This window comes from Vanellus vanellus, assembly GCF_965231255.1.
Source record: "Vanellus vanellus genome assembly, chromosome: 1".
NCBI classification, from domain to species: Eukaryota; Metazoa; Chordata; class Aves; order Charadriiformes; family Charadriidae; genus Vanellus; species Vanellus vanellus.
Genome location: NC_138905.1, coordinates 145618901 through 145636743, shown reverse-complemented (window position 1 = coordinate 145636743; position 17843 = coordinate 145618901). Strand labels below are relative to the sequence as shown.

The 17843-nt window shown below is 38.5% G+C and overlaps 1 protein-coding gene across 1 annotated transcript; it reads right to left on the bottom strand.

Moving 5' to 3' along the window:
• Nucleotides 1–300: 300 nt before the first annotated feature.
• On the bottom strand, nt 301–15220 carry CRLF2 (cytokine receptor like factor 2; the record flags this gene model as incomplete). The annotated part of the gene is made up of 8 exons (XM_082483317.1): nt 301–573; nt 1777–1861; nt 2890–3004; nt 5029–5191; nt 5922–6061; nt 7600–7772; nt 8513–8624; nt 15145–15220. 8 exons carry the CDS (start codon nt 15218–15220, stop codon nt 301–303), a joined length of 1137 nt encoding a protein of 378 aa, XP_082339443.1.
• Nucleotides 15221–17843: the final 2623 nt, after the last annotated feature.

Sequence of the window (17843 nt, the reverse complement as noted above, 5' to 3'; positions counted from 1 at the left end):
TAAGTTTTGACTCTACGAACATGTATTATGGAGAAGGTCTTGTTCTCTCCTGTCCATAGCAGAAAAAGAGGGCTTAGTTTGGTTTTAGAGATAAACCCCAATTAGAGCAACCCTATTAATTATCAGGCTGTTATTTCAAACTCTGAGCCTACCCACGTGGTCACGTGTGCTGGGAAAGAACAGATGAGAAACCAGGTAACACAGCCTAGTGTCTTTCTCGATATGAGTCTAATCATTACAAATTTTCTGTTCAGCCACTCCCCTAAACTCATCAGGATCTTTTCTGTAACTATGCAAATTTTATAACATTACATACATGTCATCATTCATTAAAATCTGGAAGCCGGCAAAAGAAGCTATAGTGTTGGATGTTGGCATCAGGCAGGCAATCTGAGCTGCTTTGGGGTCATTATTTTCAGCAGCTCTTGAAAAACTGAAGCTTTTTTCTTGAGGCCCCTGTTTGTCACTATTCTTCTCATCTTCTTGTTGGCTTTCTGCCTCAATGATGCACTCTGGCTCTTCACATTCTAGCTTGGTTTGTACCATTGCATGATCAGTTTTGTCTATCCATTCCTAGGAAAACAAAAATGTTGATGTTGGCAGGGACCAAGATATCAATCAAAAGAAACCTGGGTGTGCAGACACTGATTTTCCTTTAGCAATGGCATCTTTCCAGGATAAGCCACAATGGAGAAGATGAAAGGGAAGCAATATAGACAAGCAGGACATAAGATAGCAGGATGGAAGAAAGGCAGGACGGCAGGAAAGCAGACAGGATTCCACAAATGCATACAAACTCCTACTTATTATCACGACCAGATTAAATACATCTTCGTGTTTAATTGGGGCCTTTAAAAAACTTTGGATGTAAAAAATAACTGGTGTTCCCTCCTTGTCAGACTCATGCATTCTTTGACCCAAGCCCTGTCTTAATCTAAATTGAGATTGAGTTTACATGGAGATTTACAAAACACAGTATTTCTGTATTAAAGCTTCAGTATTAATTTGCATTTATATCTTTCTTCTTCAGTTTCAGTTTAAAGCTATTTTATATATGGAAATTTTTCAGTTTGTCACTGAAACATTGTTACTGCTCTTTGGTATTGTTATTGGGTTTGAAAATGTAAACATGTGACCTGTCTTCACTTAGGGGAAACTTAGTAGTAACTAAGATAAAGACAGCCCAATTAATACAGAAAAATACATCACATATGTGATGTCATGGACTCAAGAAACAGTAAGAAAACAAAAGCAAAAACTGTGGTCTGTCCATTTGACAGCCATTTTGTGTCTAAAGGTTTAGCGACTATGCACCTCTGTGTCTAAGAGACTTCCTACTGTGACTGGTGCCTCCAAAGGTATGAGTGCCATCACTGGCTCAGCACTAATTCTCACAGCACTTCACAAACATCAAGGGCAAGATCAGGTTGAAGCAAGCTCCCTGAGCTATCATGTGCAGGAATGGATGCAAATACCACAATGGCATCTCACCAGATATTGTGCCTCTGGAGACCCTTAAATTCTTCTCCAGCAATTTCTCTGCCTCTTTCTATAGCAAGTGTCTTTTCACAGTGCCAAAGCAGCACTACACTGATTGTATGAGCTCTGGTATATGCTCTGTGGATCCCCTTGGTGACGGTGCATGAGAGGAGAAGTTTTTCTCTTGGATCAGAGAGTGCTTGTGGTAATGTCTGTGTAGAGCACATATCAGTGGCTACGTTCAAATTATTCTCAACACTGAAGAGTTTACAGCCTTGCTAGGAAGGGAATGTTTACCTGAAAGTTTCCATTATGATCATTGAAGAGATCAGCAAATATGTATTTTGGATCTGGTATAGTAGGCATGACTGACTTCTGAAGCCTGCAAAGAGGAAAGAAAAATACAAATGGGTGTTTTGTTATAGTGTAGTCATTCATACAAAAAGCTACTTCAGCACAGTCTTGTAGCCACAAATATATTTTACATGACAGTACTGTGGGCTTGATTTCTTTCAAATGTGTTCTAAAGTAAAAAAACGGTTATAACAGTATGATAATGCCATCAGGCTAAGAGTGTTTTTTCTGCTGGATTTTCAACCAACCCCATCCTAGTAAAATCTGGACTCTATACAAACTTCCAGCTAGTCAGCAACTGCCATTCTGCTCCATGCAGTAGTCAGAGCTTTACATTCCCTGGCCACGTTCCAGTAGACAGGGAAGATGGTGCAGTAGCCAGCTGTATTGGCTGACTCAGTGAACACAAACGTAAACTTGAAATATAGGAGAAAAAACTTAACTTAGGATCTGAAAAGGCTATCAGAGTCCCATATACTTTCAGCTCTGAAAATACCGCATTTTTGGCTTTTGTTTTCCCTACTGAAAAAGCCAAGATCTGGGGCCATTGCAGGTTTTGTTGTTTGGTGGTTTAGGCTTTTTTAATTGTAGATTCTAAAAATGAACAGAGTCATTTAACTGCAAATCCAAATATTGACATAGTGTTATTAAAGTTGAATGCACTCAAGCTTACTTCAGCCTACTGCAAACAGACATTGACTGTGATGAAAGTTGCACAAAAGAATGTCAGTTCAGAAGAAATGACCAAAATAATTGGCTTCTCGGGATTTAACTAGTTTTCTGAAAAGGAGAAGAAATGATGTGGAAGAGACGGAATTTTATTCAGAAACTTTGTCTTTTACCAAAATTGTTCTGTTTTTGAAAATTAAAGGCCTTGGTGTTTGGAAGGCCAGGATGCATTATCGCTCAAACAGTAATTAAGCTATTGACTCCTACATATTCATGATCACTTCATTTATCAGATAAGAATTTTAAGTGCTAAGAGGCTTGATCTGGAATGATAGCTCTTTTTTCATGACATGATTATTTAGTAGTAACCAATAAAACTATATTTACCTCTGCCATTTACACAGAAGAATCAAGAGGACAAGCATCATCAGAAGTACTGCCAGCAAACAACTTAAGACTATTACTGTGTTTGACTGAGATTTTATATCATCATCGCATAAGTCTAGGAATAATCACAAAAAAGTGTTAGTGAAAAAGTTATTTTTTGCTTTAACAATAAATATTTCTAATCATGCTAGAATAGGCTTTTCTTTAAAAGAAAAACCCAACACGTAAAACTTTTTAAGAACAAATAAGACCAGTTCAGTTGTTCAACTGAAACTTAAAAGAAAATCCATCCTTCCCCATACTTCCAACAAAAGAAAATTGTGCTTTAATTTATATAAATTAATCTGGTACAGGATAAAGGAACAGGCTTATAGGCAAAGAGTAGAGGCGTTATGAATGAATCAAATATTTCTTCTTATCATGTCATTGCATTGACAGTGAAACACCAACTTTGTGCTAAGATCTATATTACATACATCTACTTACAATCACACAATCACCAAAGCTGCAAGTGCAATTTTACATGTAGCCGAAATATCTTATTTCCCAAGATAAAACAAACACACAGAAACAAACATCTTCCCCATCCCAACAAATAAAAAGCCAGCAGACCACAAGTGATGATACCCAGAAAGAAACTAGTGGAAGGATATAATCTAACACAGAGGTATATAAAATTAATGTATTTGTGCACTTTTCAGCATTCTCGGTGTTTTTCCCTGAAGCTTTTGAATTGCCACCTCAAAGCTCTTCCTCCTACTATTGACCTTCTGCTCTCCACATAAATACTATAAAAACTAAATGATTATTCATACAGGAGCAACTGTCCCGGTCCACTTGCCTACTTTGTTCAGTTTGCGAGAAAGCCATAACAGAAATTGTGACCCCCAAGTAAGGTATTTAGAATCTATGAAGTTTCTGGAGCACAGCTTTGTTCATGGCTTCTTCTGATGTTAAATTTGGAGTCAATAATAACTCACTAAAGTCCTGAAGTGAAGTGTTTGCCCCAGTGAAGCGTCTGTGCCAATGTCGCTTCTGATCCAGGGCACATTGATCTCACCCAGAGCAACTGACCCATTAATCTGTCTCCTCTGCACTTTCCTTCCTTGCACTGACCTGCTGGCAGCCTCTGGTCAAATGGTCCAGGGGGGGCTGTTATCTGCTCAACTCTCAGAGGTGCACAGGGAGACATTGTCCTCTTAAGGGCATTTGCCAGCCTGAGGACACGCTTGCAGGCTCACAGTTTGAATGGGGGGGGGGGAGGCTCCTCTGGAGCTCAGCACTGTGGCTACTACTAGTACGTACTAATGCTTCAGGATTTCATCCCAGCTTTGTGTATATAGAGTTTCTTCAGGTGAGCTAATAGCCCACTGCGTTTTAGAGAACTCAGGTCTGGGTACACTGAACATCTGGGTGTCTCATAGTTCTGGTAAAGCCTAGTGGGTGGCATTTTGTGCTTAGCTGACATGATATGAATATGTTGGGACGGTGTACTCTCTTGTTTTTACTACAGAAAATCTGGGGTTTGGTTTTGATAACCAGTAGAAATTCTGTTTCCATCAAAGATCTAATCAAAGTCAACAACACTCAGTTAATATGTCTGTCTGGTGGGAAAGCAGTGATGATACTGATTTTGCTTCCATTTCACCTCTTTTCCCCCATCCTCCCTGTTTTGATGAGTGCAGCACATACAAGCATCAGACTGCTATAACCTCTGGTCCTGTAGTTCAACTGGATGTACTTTCAAAACAAACTGCCTCCAGAAATGGGGCATCAAGGCTTTTCTTCGGGTACAAATTTGATGTCCACACATCATATGTGGACACCCCACTCCACCCCTCCCACCCCCATTCATCACATCGGTGTCATTGATGGACCTTGGACACCATTGTAACACAAATAATAAGGACTCTCTTAACTTTGCTGATTATGGCACAAATTGATAGTGTTATGGGCCATCAGGAACAAAATGAACAGGAGTTAAACATGGACAATTAGACATCCACATGAACTTTCTTTAATAACAGAAGGTGGAGCACAACAGTGAGACATTAATTTGCTGCATGCTCCCAACCTCTTTAGCAGTTGCCCCTTCCCCATGTATACTTAGACAATATATGAATGTAGCACAGCTGTTACCTAATAATGTGCCATTCATCCAAAATGTTTCTGCTCTCCAGTCACTGCCGTAATTAACTACATTGCAGTAGGGTACTAGTCTCTTCAGTCTGACCCGGAAAGAATAGCATTTCCTCGGATCAAAGCCTTGCTCTCCAACACTGCAACACTTAGAACTTCTGGACTGTGAAGGAAGGCGCATCATTGTTAATTCTGGTTTTCAAGACAGTGCTTCAGAATGCTACAGTCAGTCATGATCACAACTAGGACAAGGGATAGGCCAACCCAAAACCTCAGAACTGCATTTTAACTTCTCTAAGTTTCAAGGAATTCTGTTTCTTGACTGACTCTTCACTATTCATAGCCATTCCTTGTTGCCTGACTTTGAGTTGAAGGTCATAACACTCATTACAAGTTGCACTATGTTACAGTTCCATATTTACAAAGACACTTCGATCCCCAAAATATTTACAAGTTATATTTGAGACTGGAAAGGTTTAAGTCAATGAAATAATATTTAGAAATACTTAACAACTAACTTCAGAATAAATAAAAATCCTGTGTCATCTCTTTTCTTTCATTCTGTTTCATATTTTTTGCTCTCTTCTTTTAACTTTGGTCTGCTTGCTTCTTTTTTTTTTCCAAAACTCCTGTATTTTGCATGCATGACCTTTCCCTTAGATTGTCCTCAGCTCTTTGCCTGGCAACTAGATATAACTTAAAAAGTAAATGATTTCTGGCATGACAGCGATCCAGGATCCCAAAAATGTGTTTTCTGCTCCCAGATATATTTGAAAGTATAGGATGGAATATAGAACGGGAGAACAATTTGAAAACAACTATATTTTACATCCTATGGAGATGCTACTTCCAGCTTCTTCCAATGTTGATTAAAAATGTCATGTCCAACTCACTTGCCAGTCTTTGTCAAACTTGCTTTTGTATTGAAGCTCAAGTCTCAAGCACTTCACAGCTCTCTCTGGTTTACTACAGCTTACAGTAACGGTGTCCGCTTTCCAGAAGAAGGTCACATTTTCTGGGGGATTGGGCTTTACTAAGAAGAAGAGAAACAAATTATGCTATAGTTTCTTAAAAAGAAGCACTTTGCGGATAAAATTCTTGTTATTCCTTCCTTGTCTCAATGTTTCTCTGAGTAGTAAGTGAAGAAGGTGGACCTTCTTCTTGGAGGATGTACTTTTGTAGCTGACCTCCCTATTAAACATCAAAATGGAGCTTGACACCATGACACTGCTCACCATTCAAGGTGCCACATTCAAAGGTAGATACTATCTCATGTCAGGAACCTATTGCAAGTGCTTAAGGAAGGACTGTAATCTCCTCAAACTCCCTGCAATCAAGAGAAAGAAAGAAGATTCTTCATTGGAAAGGAACTGACAAATTCAGTACCATAAAACCTACAAGACACACTTGTGTAGCTGCTGAGGCTATGTGGGATCACTGTTTTCAGATCGTCCGACGAGCACTCAATGGTTTGATCTATGTAGCTGGTTAGTCTTCAGTAGTAGGAAATAAAGGACTGAGAAGAGTGTTCCCTCCTTTCTCAATCCTTCTACTTGTCTTTTTGTATTATGAAAATTCTGCCTTCCTAACTTAAAGACTTAAGTCTGATCCTTGATATTTGTGCTTTCTTACCTAACCCTTTTGAAATTCATTTTAATATCAGTGGGTGTTTAATAGCCAAAATTCAAGGATCAGGCTGCAGCTTTCCATAATTTACCAGATACTGTTAAAATTCTGAGATAGAAATGTATTCTCAAAGTTAGATGTCTTGGCAGTTTTTTGTTTAATCCTTTCTGTTAAAACATTATTAAGAAATGCTAATACTGTATTTGGAATTTTTTTTTTTCCAGATAATTCTATGTTGTGTATTTTCTGCGTGATTTTTATCAGAAAAAATCCCTCCACTTTAAATGCTGTAACTATGAGCAATTCCAGAATATTTTCATAAAATAATCTCTCACACTAGATGTGAAATACTTATTCAGGGGAAGGAGGGATTTCGTAAAAACAGGAACACTGTCTCTCTACTAGTGGCAGGATGTCTCTTTTACGATATCAGACTGTACCAGAGTCACTCCACTAATTTCTATTGACATCTGATGATGGTTTTATGACAGCTTCTTTGATAAGAAGCAGTTTGCTGCCTCACATCACACGGAAGATGGGAAAAAAATGAAAGGTTAAAAATATAAGAAAGAACACACACCGAACACTAAAATGAGAAACTATCAACTTTTATTCATTTTCCTGGTATGAATACAGAGCATGCCTGCATTAGACTAAGCACACCCATACATTTTAGAATTTTCATTTTTACTTTGAAACTCTGTTTGGGGACAAATCTGGCTGCCCCATGTAATCTCATTTAGCTGCAGCTGCACACAGGCCGGTGTAACAACTGATGATAGCAAGGGATGAAAATCAACATGAAAAAACTATAGCTTGCTTTTGGCACACAATCTAATAAAATTTTATACACCAATATAACTGATTTCTTCTCAAACTAAGGATAACTAGAGAATCAGTGAAGACTCTAGGACTATCAAAGTAGTTGTGATTTTACGTACTTACTATAAAAATCAGATTTTAGTGTTTTAGAAAAAAGCTCTTCACTTCCATCGCTGTTCCTGATAGAGATGGCAAGGGTGGGACCTTCTGTCTTAAAAAGACATCCAGAATTATAATCTTGATCCAATAAATAGGTGGGACATGGCTTCCAAACTTTGTTCTTGTCTTCATCAAATCTATAAATGAAATAATATTAGTGAATTGAACACTCTTACCAGTTAACACAAGTTCATTCATTTTTCTTACTGTTCTTTCTTTTTTTTCTTTTTTTTTCCTTTTTCAAATCCTCCTACCAAGGGAAGTCTGTGCATGGAATTTCTTGAAGTGGCAAATTCCATAGTGGTGTGAGTGAATTCATTACCTAGACCTCATTGACTTTCCAGCCCTGGGTTTCGAAGCAGTCTGAAATTATCAAGTTTCCTTCATGTTGTTGTTGTTGTTTTCCAATAAGAGAATGACTTGATCAACAGATGTTTTCATGAACTTGTTTCCAAGATTGTACTGCTAAAAGTTCTTTTACATATACCACTCTGAGAGAAAAGGGAAAATCAAGTGCTATGACTGTCTTTAACCAAAACATTAGATTTCTGTTAGCCATTAATGACATCAGTTAATAAGGAAAATATACACATGTGGAAAAAAAAAAACAACTTTCAATGGTATTATTAGCATTAGCATTTAGCACAACAACAGATGAGGGACAAATCTTTCATATAATGTTTGTTGTTCAGCAGACTTTCTGATTTGTACACTTCTGTAGCAGGTTATGAATATAAACAGGTTTCATGCTGGATGATTAACAAATGATAAAAGCAGTTTCAGATACAGTTCACGGAGGACTCAAATAGACTTAGATATTTCAGCCTCCCAAAGTAAAACCTTTAAGAAAAGAAGAATAGACATTGTCAATACTCACGTATAAGAAAATGTCACATTCTCGCTGGGAAATAGTTTTCTTGCTGCCCATGTGATCTGCATCTTCTCATTGTTGAAATTGATTATTGTGGTGCTGATGGCATCTTTCCAACCTGCCCAGGACATTGACGGAAAATATGATTTCAGTAGTGAGTATGAAAAGCATCCCTTGACATTGGTAGGCAATCAGTATTTCAAAGATATGTATGCAATAAACTCAGATGATCATAAAGTAAGAAGACATAAGAATATCTAAAATATAAGGAAACAGAGTAAAATTACCTAGAGAGGTTGAAATTAGAATTTCAAAATAGCAAAATGAAAGCAGGCACAGCAACACCAAAGAGCACCCCATGGTCCCTGGGCCAAAAGTTGTAGACTGGTTAATACATATGCAATGCACAGGGCCTACTTGAGGCCAACTTTCCCCCAAAATACCTGCTAAAGTTTTCCTGCTAAGGAAAACTATTTGGGAAGTAATGCCACATGGAGCCTGTGTGTAAACTGTTGAATGTTTACTGTAAGAAACAAGGGACTGACACCACAGGTAAAGACTTACAGAAACCCCAAGCAGATCAGCACAAGTAGGTGTACTGCATATTTTATCCACGTGGTTCTGGCCAATTCCACCTTACAGACATGAAAGATCATTTAATGTCCTCTGACTGCATGCAGATTTTATTTCCCCTCCTGATCTTCTCCTTGTTATAGCTCCTGCTAGGGACACAGGTATTTTAATTCTATGTCCATCAGGATCCCATGATCAGACACTGAAGATAAATCTGACATTGAAAAATAGAGAAAATAGGAAGGCAGAAGGATTAAATAGAGAAAATAGGAAGGCAGAAGGATTAGAAATCCATTCTATATCAAAGAGAAGGACAAATAATTTATTTTGCATTCTATAAGATGTGAAATTTTATTTACTTGAATGAACAAAGAGGAAGAAAATGTGTCTTGAATATCAGCAAGAAACCACTTGAGGGTAAAATGTGCAGACTGCTGTCTCCAGACATGAAGTGTCTACCAATAAAAAACTTCTGCTTGAATATCCCTGCTTTGCAGGAGAATAGAGGATTTTAGCTTTGATTGCTGTCTACATTTTATGCCACTCTGGACTTTTGAAGGGGATTAGAGTGGAAAAAATTTAAAACATTTCTTATGAGATTTTTATCACATACATTGGTCCTGAACATTCATGGGAATCAGACTTAACTATCCTCATGGTTCCTATCTTATGCTCTGTAATCAACACAGAATGTGAGAAAGGCATGTGGGTTCAAGTAACCATTTTGCCTATTCTCATGGCTATATCTTTGCATGTAGGCATTTCATTACTTCTGGAATTAGAACCAGTCAAAACATTTTTGTATAGATGTAATTGTGTGGTAACATGTTGTTTTGTAAAAATCATTCAAGAGACAGTTATGACAGAAACCCAAGAGACACTGGGTAGATGTAGCTGCAGGTCCCTTCTAGGTGATTCATGGAGCTCTGGTAAAAAAGATTCTGCTCTTACTCAAGAGAAAGACTTGAAACTAACTCCTCCATCTCCTAACTAGTGCCTGCAGGCTTGTTCCGTATTGTTTTCTCAAACTGAAAATCTCATGCATTTTTTTTTTTTGAAGAACAGAGAAGTGAGTACTATTACACGTTGAAGCAAAACCAGAACTTCAAAACCTAAAAAGCCATCATAAAATGCAGTTTACCCAGCCAGTTCTATCTCTGTTACAAGAGACTACATAGCCTTGTTTCTAAGTCCTCAATCCCTTTGTAAGACCCCTCAGCAGGTCTGAGAGATGACCTTGTCTTCAACTAAAGCCACTGAGATATATGATGGCAAATTACTTAATGGTGGATTCTTGGTTCTGCAATTGCACTAACAGATTTCAGTTTTTATGGACTAAATTCTAACATGGTTGTGTTGTGTAGTATATTGTGTTATGCTTAGTGTAACTGAAATCCATATGACTATTTGGACTTAGATTTTCTATAAAGATTGTTAAATGCATATTTAGTGCATAATTGAGTGTATAATGTTCTCCATCTTTAAATAAAATTAAAGTTATAAGAAAGTATAAATATTAGTGAAAGAAGAATACTGTACTGTCTTGAGATCATTTTTATGAGTATAGAATGAATCTTTTCAATTCCCTTCAGAAGCCACAAAATATGTACTTTCCACTTTTTGACAACTACTCTCATTGCAGACATTTTCACTTTGACAAAGAACTGTTAATGTCCGTGCTTCAATTATGAAAATAAAACCAGGAAGAGTACTTGCTTTCTTAATCGCATATTTTCAAGGATAAACAATTTCAAAATTAATTTATGATGCTGTTTCTATGTGCACAATAGTTTGGCACAATGACAGTTGGAAAAATGCTCTTTGTAGGGCATGGTTTTTAACAAATTTTTAAGTCAAATATGAACAAAATTCTTCAGTCTAATCTCAGAAGGCTGCTTAACGTCTCTGCAGAGAGGCGTGCACACAGATCTTCCTGTGCTTGACGAAAAGATTTCAAACAGGTTATGTGCTAAGGAGAGAACCACGCAGTCTCGACAGTAGGATGTAACAAAGAGTGGGTATCTGAGACTCCTACCTGGGGCACAGCCAACTAATCCAGGCTGTGCCAGGACCCTTTCCAGAGGAACGGTTCCACCTCAAAACCCTCGCTTGGACTTGGGCACCAAGGCAGCCCCACTGAAAAACACAGCAGTGATTTTTCCAGTATTTGGAGGGTGGGCCCAACACCCACCGTTTATCCCATTGCTCTCTGGCTGTGAGGTTGCAGCAGTTGGCCCTGGCTGTGAACAATCTGCTTGTGTGGATTTCTAGTGTTAAGCAAATGGTGTGGGTTGGGTTTATCTATAAGACCGGTCTCAGGTTGCTCAGTATGGTAGAGCCGGGCAGCATAAATAACTTTTTTTTTAATAAAATTATGTTTATAGGGAAATTGGTGGAATTAGCACAGATAGCACCGGTTCGTAAATTGTGAGAGAGAGCACACAGAATTTGCTCATGCAAACTTTTTGTATACAATATTTTATTTGAATTTGCCTTTCAAATAGGCAATGTGTGCTTGGGAAGCTCCTTGAACCTGTGACTCTGTACCCCACCACCTTGACATTGCCAACAGAGAAATAAAAGTCCAAGACAGTAAAGATTTTCGTAAAGTAATAACCCATCCTTCCCTCTCTGTACAGACCAACTCTTGAAATCCTTTTTCAGGCTGCCGCATTTCCCCTCAATTGCAACAAGCAAAAAGGACACTAGCATAAAAATGCTGAACCCCATAAATTTTATTTACTGAGTTGTTTGATCTTTTTGAATTTGCAGTGGTTTAGTCGAGATCTGGTTGGCTCTAGAGGTGGATAACAAGGAAACCAGAAGGACCGCATGGGATTTCCACACACTAAGGAGTGGACACTAAGTAAAACCTGAGAGTATAATCTGTGTGGCCTGTTTGGAAGGCAACAAAACCCACCAATTCATTCTGATCCTTGGACAACACACATTATTCTCTATTTTTCAATTATATTTTGATAGCTCTATACTACTTACTAGGGACTGCAATTCAGAGATGCACACTAACTCTTGGGCTTTTTTTTTTTTTTTTTGGATGACAGAGAAGAATATCAGCTTAGCTCCAGTCCTGCAGTGATTTATAGGTGGACTTTGCGCACTCTTAAGTAATCCACTTGACTTCAGCAGGATTACTCAGAGCGTATCAACTTAACAACACATATAAATCTTTCTAGGATCAGATCCTTTTTCTGCAAAACCCCTACACATTATTAATTGGAACTCCAGGATTTTAACATTTAAATATATACTCCAGCAACTGCAGTTATTTATGTACTAAAATGGAAGGTAATAGGTTACTAAATACTTAAAAATAAGTAGAACCATTTGATAGAAATGGAACAGAAATTGTAATAAACTATCTGGTGATATATACATATTCTTTCCGGTGCTCTAGTTTTTTAAGAACTTCATAAGAAATCAGTCTTAACATAACTAACTAGCTACATAGGACAGAAAAGGTTTTACAAATCTTTTATTATTAACAACTGTACTTCTAGAACTCTAGTCAGGGCAATTTTCTGCTGTGCTTTCCAATTTCGTGAGTTTTGTAGCTTTTTTTGAATGTGGTATGTGCTGTATTTTGTGTAAGTGTTCAGTAAACATTTGCGTGCATCTTTTCAAATTATAGCATGTATATGTTGCAAAATTCATATTTCAACATGGAAAGATGCATAGCCTAAGTGAAATTTTTGAAATTTGGATTAAACTGACAACAAATTCCCTGAGGATATGTACAGGTTATCTGAAACATGGTTATTTCCTTCTTTTGATCTTTCCTTTCTTTGCCTTTAACTGAAAAGATGTTCAGTTTCCTTTTTCTTTTATTTTTTTTCAAGCACCTCTGCTTCTGGAGACAGAATCATTCCTATCTTTTGGTAATGGAAAGAGAGAGCGAGAGCAAGAGAATAGAGGGGACCATTTATCTCCCTTTCTTTATGATGCAATTTTTATGAATCCTCCTGTAACACCATGGATCTTTCTCAGCTAATGTGCCAGCTTTTCCACAGTATTTGTGATTATTTAAAACATTCTTCTTTTCACAATCCTAGAGGCACACAACAGACCAAAGTAATAAATTTATCATTATTCTTTTTATTATGACAATGGGTAGATGGAAAGGTAGAAAATAGTATGCAGAGGAAATCCTGGGCTAAGGAAGGGTGGCAGCAACTTTCTGCCTGAGGATGACCTGTAGGTCTAGCTAGGTACGCAGTATGTTGCAGCGCTGTAGGACACATACCAGTGCTCTGGAACATGAGGTTCAGAGAGAATTATCTAAGTCTACATCTTTGGTAAAACCAGAGGGGGACTGGTAGGGCTCTACACAAGACTTTAACCTGTTCTCAGGACAAAGAAGCATGGAAAACACCACTATGGTGTGTGGTGAAATTACTTTTACAGGGAAAAAAAAAGAAATTTCCATGAGCAAAAAATTGTGCAGAGACAACTGTGAGCAAGAATATGAGCAAGTACATTCCACCTCCAAGTCACTTTTCAAAGTTTATTACTGAGAAAAAATAATATTGAAGGGGAACATTGTAAAAAGGCTTAATGTCATGGAACAGATGAAAAAAAAAAAAAAAAGGAGAGGCAGAGAGTCAATCTGCAAAGATAACAGAATGGAACATGCATGTACTGGAACAGTTGCAACCTCATTGAAACATAACAAAGAAGAAAAACCACTTTTGATTTCCTCACAGTGATAAAACCTGATAAGTAACCACATGTTGAACTTCCACATATCGCAGCACACTGTATAGAAAGTACCAGAGAGCAAGACCCAGATCTGAGCCTACAGCCCTTAGTTACCCTTAATACTACTCATCTATGAGAACGGTGTCATTTCATTAATAGGAACACATGTAGGCGAAAGTGCAACTCCTGGAGCACAAGACTGCTGAATTGAGTATACAGAAGAGAGACTGAATAGAAAACTTCTTTTCAAGAAAAGAAATTGGACAGCAAGAGAGAGATTTTTAAAAGAAATTTTGAGGCAAAGCATAATCCTTAGAGCATAATTTTTATAACCCATCAAACTGTGGTTTTTTTTCAGAAGATCACCAACCATTGCTAGGCATCACCACACTGTGCATCAAATAAGCACCACAACTGTAATTTTCAACTTTTGTTCTACTAAGTCATCCCAGTAAGGCTACAGGTGGTTGCCATCTCAGTACAAGGAAGAGTCCCGTCCCCTCACAGGAGAACCAGTGACTCACAGGAGCAATTAGCACCGGAGAATCATCTGGTTCTCCATTGCCTGAAAACGGTACTTACCATACACACAACAGAACAGAGAACTGATTTATAGGTTGATGAGATGAGGCCATAACTTTAAAGTATTTCTTTCCCCTTATAAAATTAACAACAAGGAACTTGTGATAAATTAGCAAGAGAAAAGATTAGATTAGCAGTCTATGTGTTGGTCTTTATGTACGATTTCGGTAAGAATCCATTTATCTTTCGCAAGCTATAATTAATGGAACTGCAGGCAAACACATGAAATAGAGATGTTCTTATATTTAGGTAGGCAAAAAACTGGTCTTTAATGTCTTTATTAATTTTGATCTTTAATAATATTTTTACCTGGATGCTTTCCCAGGCACAAGATATTGCTGGATATTTTCCCGTTGTGTTCATTCTTCCAGAGTGCTAAGCGCTGAAGTCTTACCTGGAATCTATTTTATCCATCTTTGTTCAATGTGAAGGCTAGTCCTTTTCAGGTGCGGTCTGCTCTGTTAGAACCCGTGCCTTAGCAAGTAGTCCTGCTTAAATAATTGAGTATTTCTCTTCTTGAGTGTAGACACAAGCTTACCAAGTTGACTTTTAATTAGAAAACTTTCATGGAAATCCATTATTATTGCCATCATAATTTTCTTTTTTTTAATCCACTTTCATCTCTGCTGGATATCAATTTCTGTTTGGCTTATTCTTTTCATCAAAAAAAGTGGTGAATATTATGACACATGAAGTAAATTATGCACAGAAATATTACTAAATAATATATCAATTTCTTAAATAAATATCTGTGGATTTGAACTTACCAGGAGACTGTGACTGAGAAGCCACCAGGTTGCTCAGTGTGAAAATCATTGAACATGCTTGAAAGATGAGTCTCATGGTTGGAATGACACACTTGGCTGTGAAGAGATGAGTAACTGTAATCTCTGGACTTTACTGTTTGATCACTTTATACCAGAGGCTGGAGGGAACTGGAGGAAATGACTACAGGAAATAAAAAATTGACATACCTCTAGCTATAAACAAATCAGAAGTGCAGGACTTCAGAATGCACACCTTCTTCATACGATGTTAAAAAAAATATTAATTTCTCAGAATAAGAGTATGTCTCTTGTCAGCACTTTGCTTTATCTTTTCATAGCTATATCAGAGGTGACTATAGCCCTGATCCAAACGAGGACCAGGTTGCTGTGCATAGCTGCAACCACATCATATCATGGATGAAGACACTGATCTCAAAATGCCCAGTGACCTGAGGGTAGGAGAGGTGCAAACAGTCTGCCTCCTCACTTGCAAACCAGGACCTGTTCCCGCTAGCAGATGTTTATGCTGCCCACTCCACACGCCTGGTGCACCTCAGCTGACTTGAGCCACTTCAGGCCCCAAATCAGAGGCAGAAATTGTGGACTCTTTTGTAACAGAGAGCGCTGAGCTGCCAGGCATAGGGAAGCTATTACACAAAAGGTAGCACTAAGATGAATTTCCTCCTGTGTTACCTGAACACATCTATGCTGCTCTAGCTTCCAAATATACCCATATACCTAAAATTATATATATGTATACTATACCTATACCTTATATATCAATATACCTAAAATTATACATACAAAGTGGGGAATAGAATAGTGTTTTGCCTGGTGTTAAACATACAATATTTTAGAAATAGCAGAGCTTAAAGTCTTGTAATAATTATAATTATCATGTCTAAAGAAACCTATTATATGTAGATCTGCAATAAAAGGGGCTTCAGCTACGTCCACATAGTGGTGCAACAAACAGGAGTGGTGAAGCAGTGGGATGAAGCAGTTGTTGCTGGGGACCCACCAGCCACACAGTGTGCATGGGGGGGTGTGTGTGAGGGTGTTGTCTTCTCTAGACTGGCACCAGTACAGCCCCATGGGCTGGATGTCTGTTAGTAGTCAGAGTATGCTAGATGCTCTCCTGGAGTGCATCTTCTGGGCTAGGCTCATCCAAGAGTAACCCACTGCTCCACTGTATGAACATGACGATGATCGTGACAGTCACTTCACAAGCCAGTCCTAATCTGAACTGAAAAGTTGGTGTGGCCCCAGCCTGCCGCCCTTCTCCAGCAAGAGCTCAGGAAGACAGCCCTGAGTGAACAAGCGCTCTCTGCCCTGAGCTTGCTGGCTGCTCCCTGCATGTCCTGGTAAAGGTGTACTGTTTACTTTTCTAGGGACACGTGAAACAGGCAAGTACACCAACTTCAAATCCAGTCTCTTCCTTAATTAAGCTTCACACAAAAGATGCTACTCCATTAAATCAACAGAGAAAATTATAAACAATAGACCTTAATTCCTATCTGTGTTTCCTAGCCGGTCTCAAGCTTTTGCTCAGTTTGCATCCAAAAAAGTACAGAAAGGAACCTTCTTCTCATGCAGGGGCATGGTTGGGCAGATAAATGCAGTCACACTGCATGCAAAGTGGCCTGGGCACACACACCATGTGGCCTTCTGGAGACCCCGTTCCCTAGGTATCTTGTTGCCTTAAGTTTCTTGAGTAAGGAGAGTGGAAGTTTGTCTGCTGCAGGTGGTACTAGATAGGGAGCTGGATTGTGGCTGGGAATACACCCAGAAGTTCTGCTGTGATTTCTGTTTGGTCTTATTTGCATTTCTTTCAGAGCCTTCCCTAATGTGTTCACTGTCCTTTTAAACCCAAAAGTACTGTTGGTCAGTTGAGACCCTTATCAGCTTTGTCACATCATCAAAGTCTCCAGCCTGGTGATGTGGTACCACTTTTGATCACTTTTTTGGGTTGGCTGCTTTCACTGGCTTATCCACCGTATGTCCCAGGAAGATCAATTCAAATCCCAGTGACTCTTGGAAATCCCAGCACGGCTGCCTGACACACATACAGTACTCTGTTAAATGTCTAGCCCCTGCTTCGATCGAGTTCCTCCAGGGAGGCATTAATTCCTGGAATTAAGATAAAAAGCAGCACAGAACTAAAATACTAAACTAGGTCATATGTGATAGTTAATGGAAAGCTGAAATTGCTCATGGTTTCCACACTCAGCATTGCAGAAGCCATTGTGACAAACAAATGAAGGCGGAAAGCCAAAATCCTCTTGTTCCCCAGGACAGGGCAACTCCCACATGTCCCCATTTGAGTTAAAAACACATTTTCCTTCCAGAACATATGTCTTGTCTTCACTGAAGTGTGACAGAGACGAATTTGTCCCTGTCTGCTTATTGTACAGGTAAAACACACTGGACTGCAGACCTCTTAAGACAGTTCATTCTCTGGCAGAAAGGGGTGTGGGGAGATAACATGTAAAAAAAAGGTATCTAAAATACCCTCTGGCTTATAGTTATTCTGATTTTGAGACACTACATCAAAACCAAGGTCTAATTCTCACGTGACAACAGCTCATTTTCACTGACCATTTCCTCCTATCAGGTATTTTGGTACCTCAAGTAACTCCCTCCCACCAGCCTCTACTTCCTTTTAAGATACTGAGGGCCTCTTGAAGCCAAACAAAATT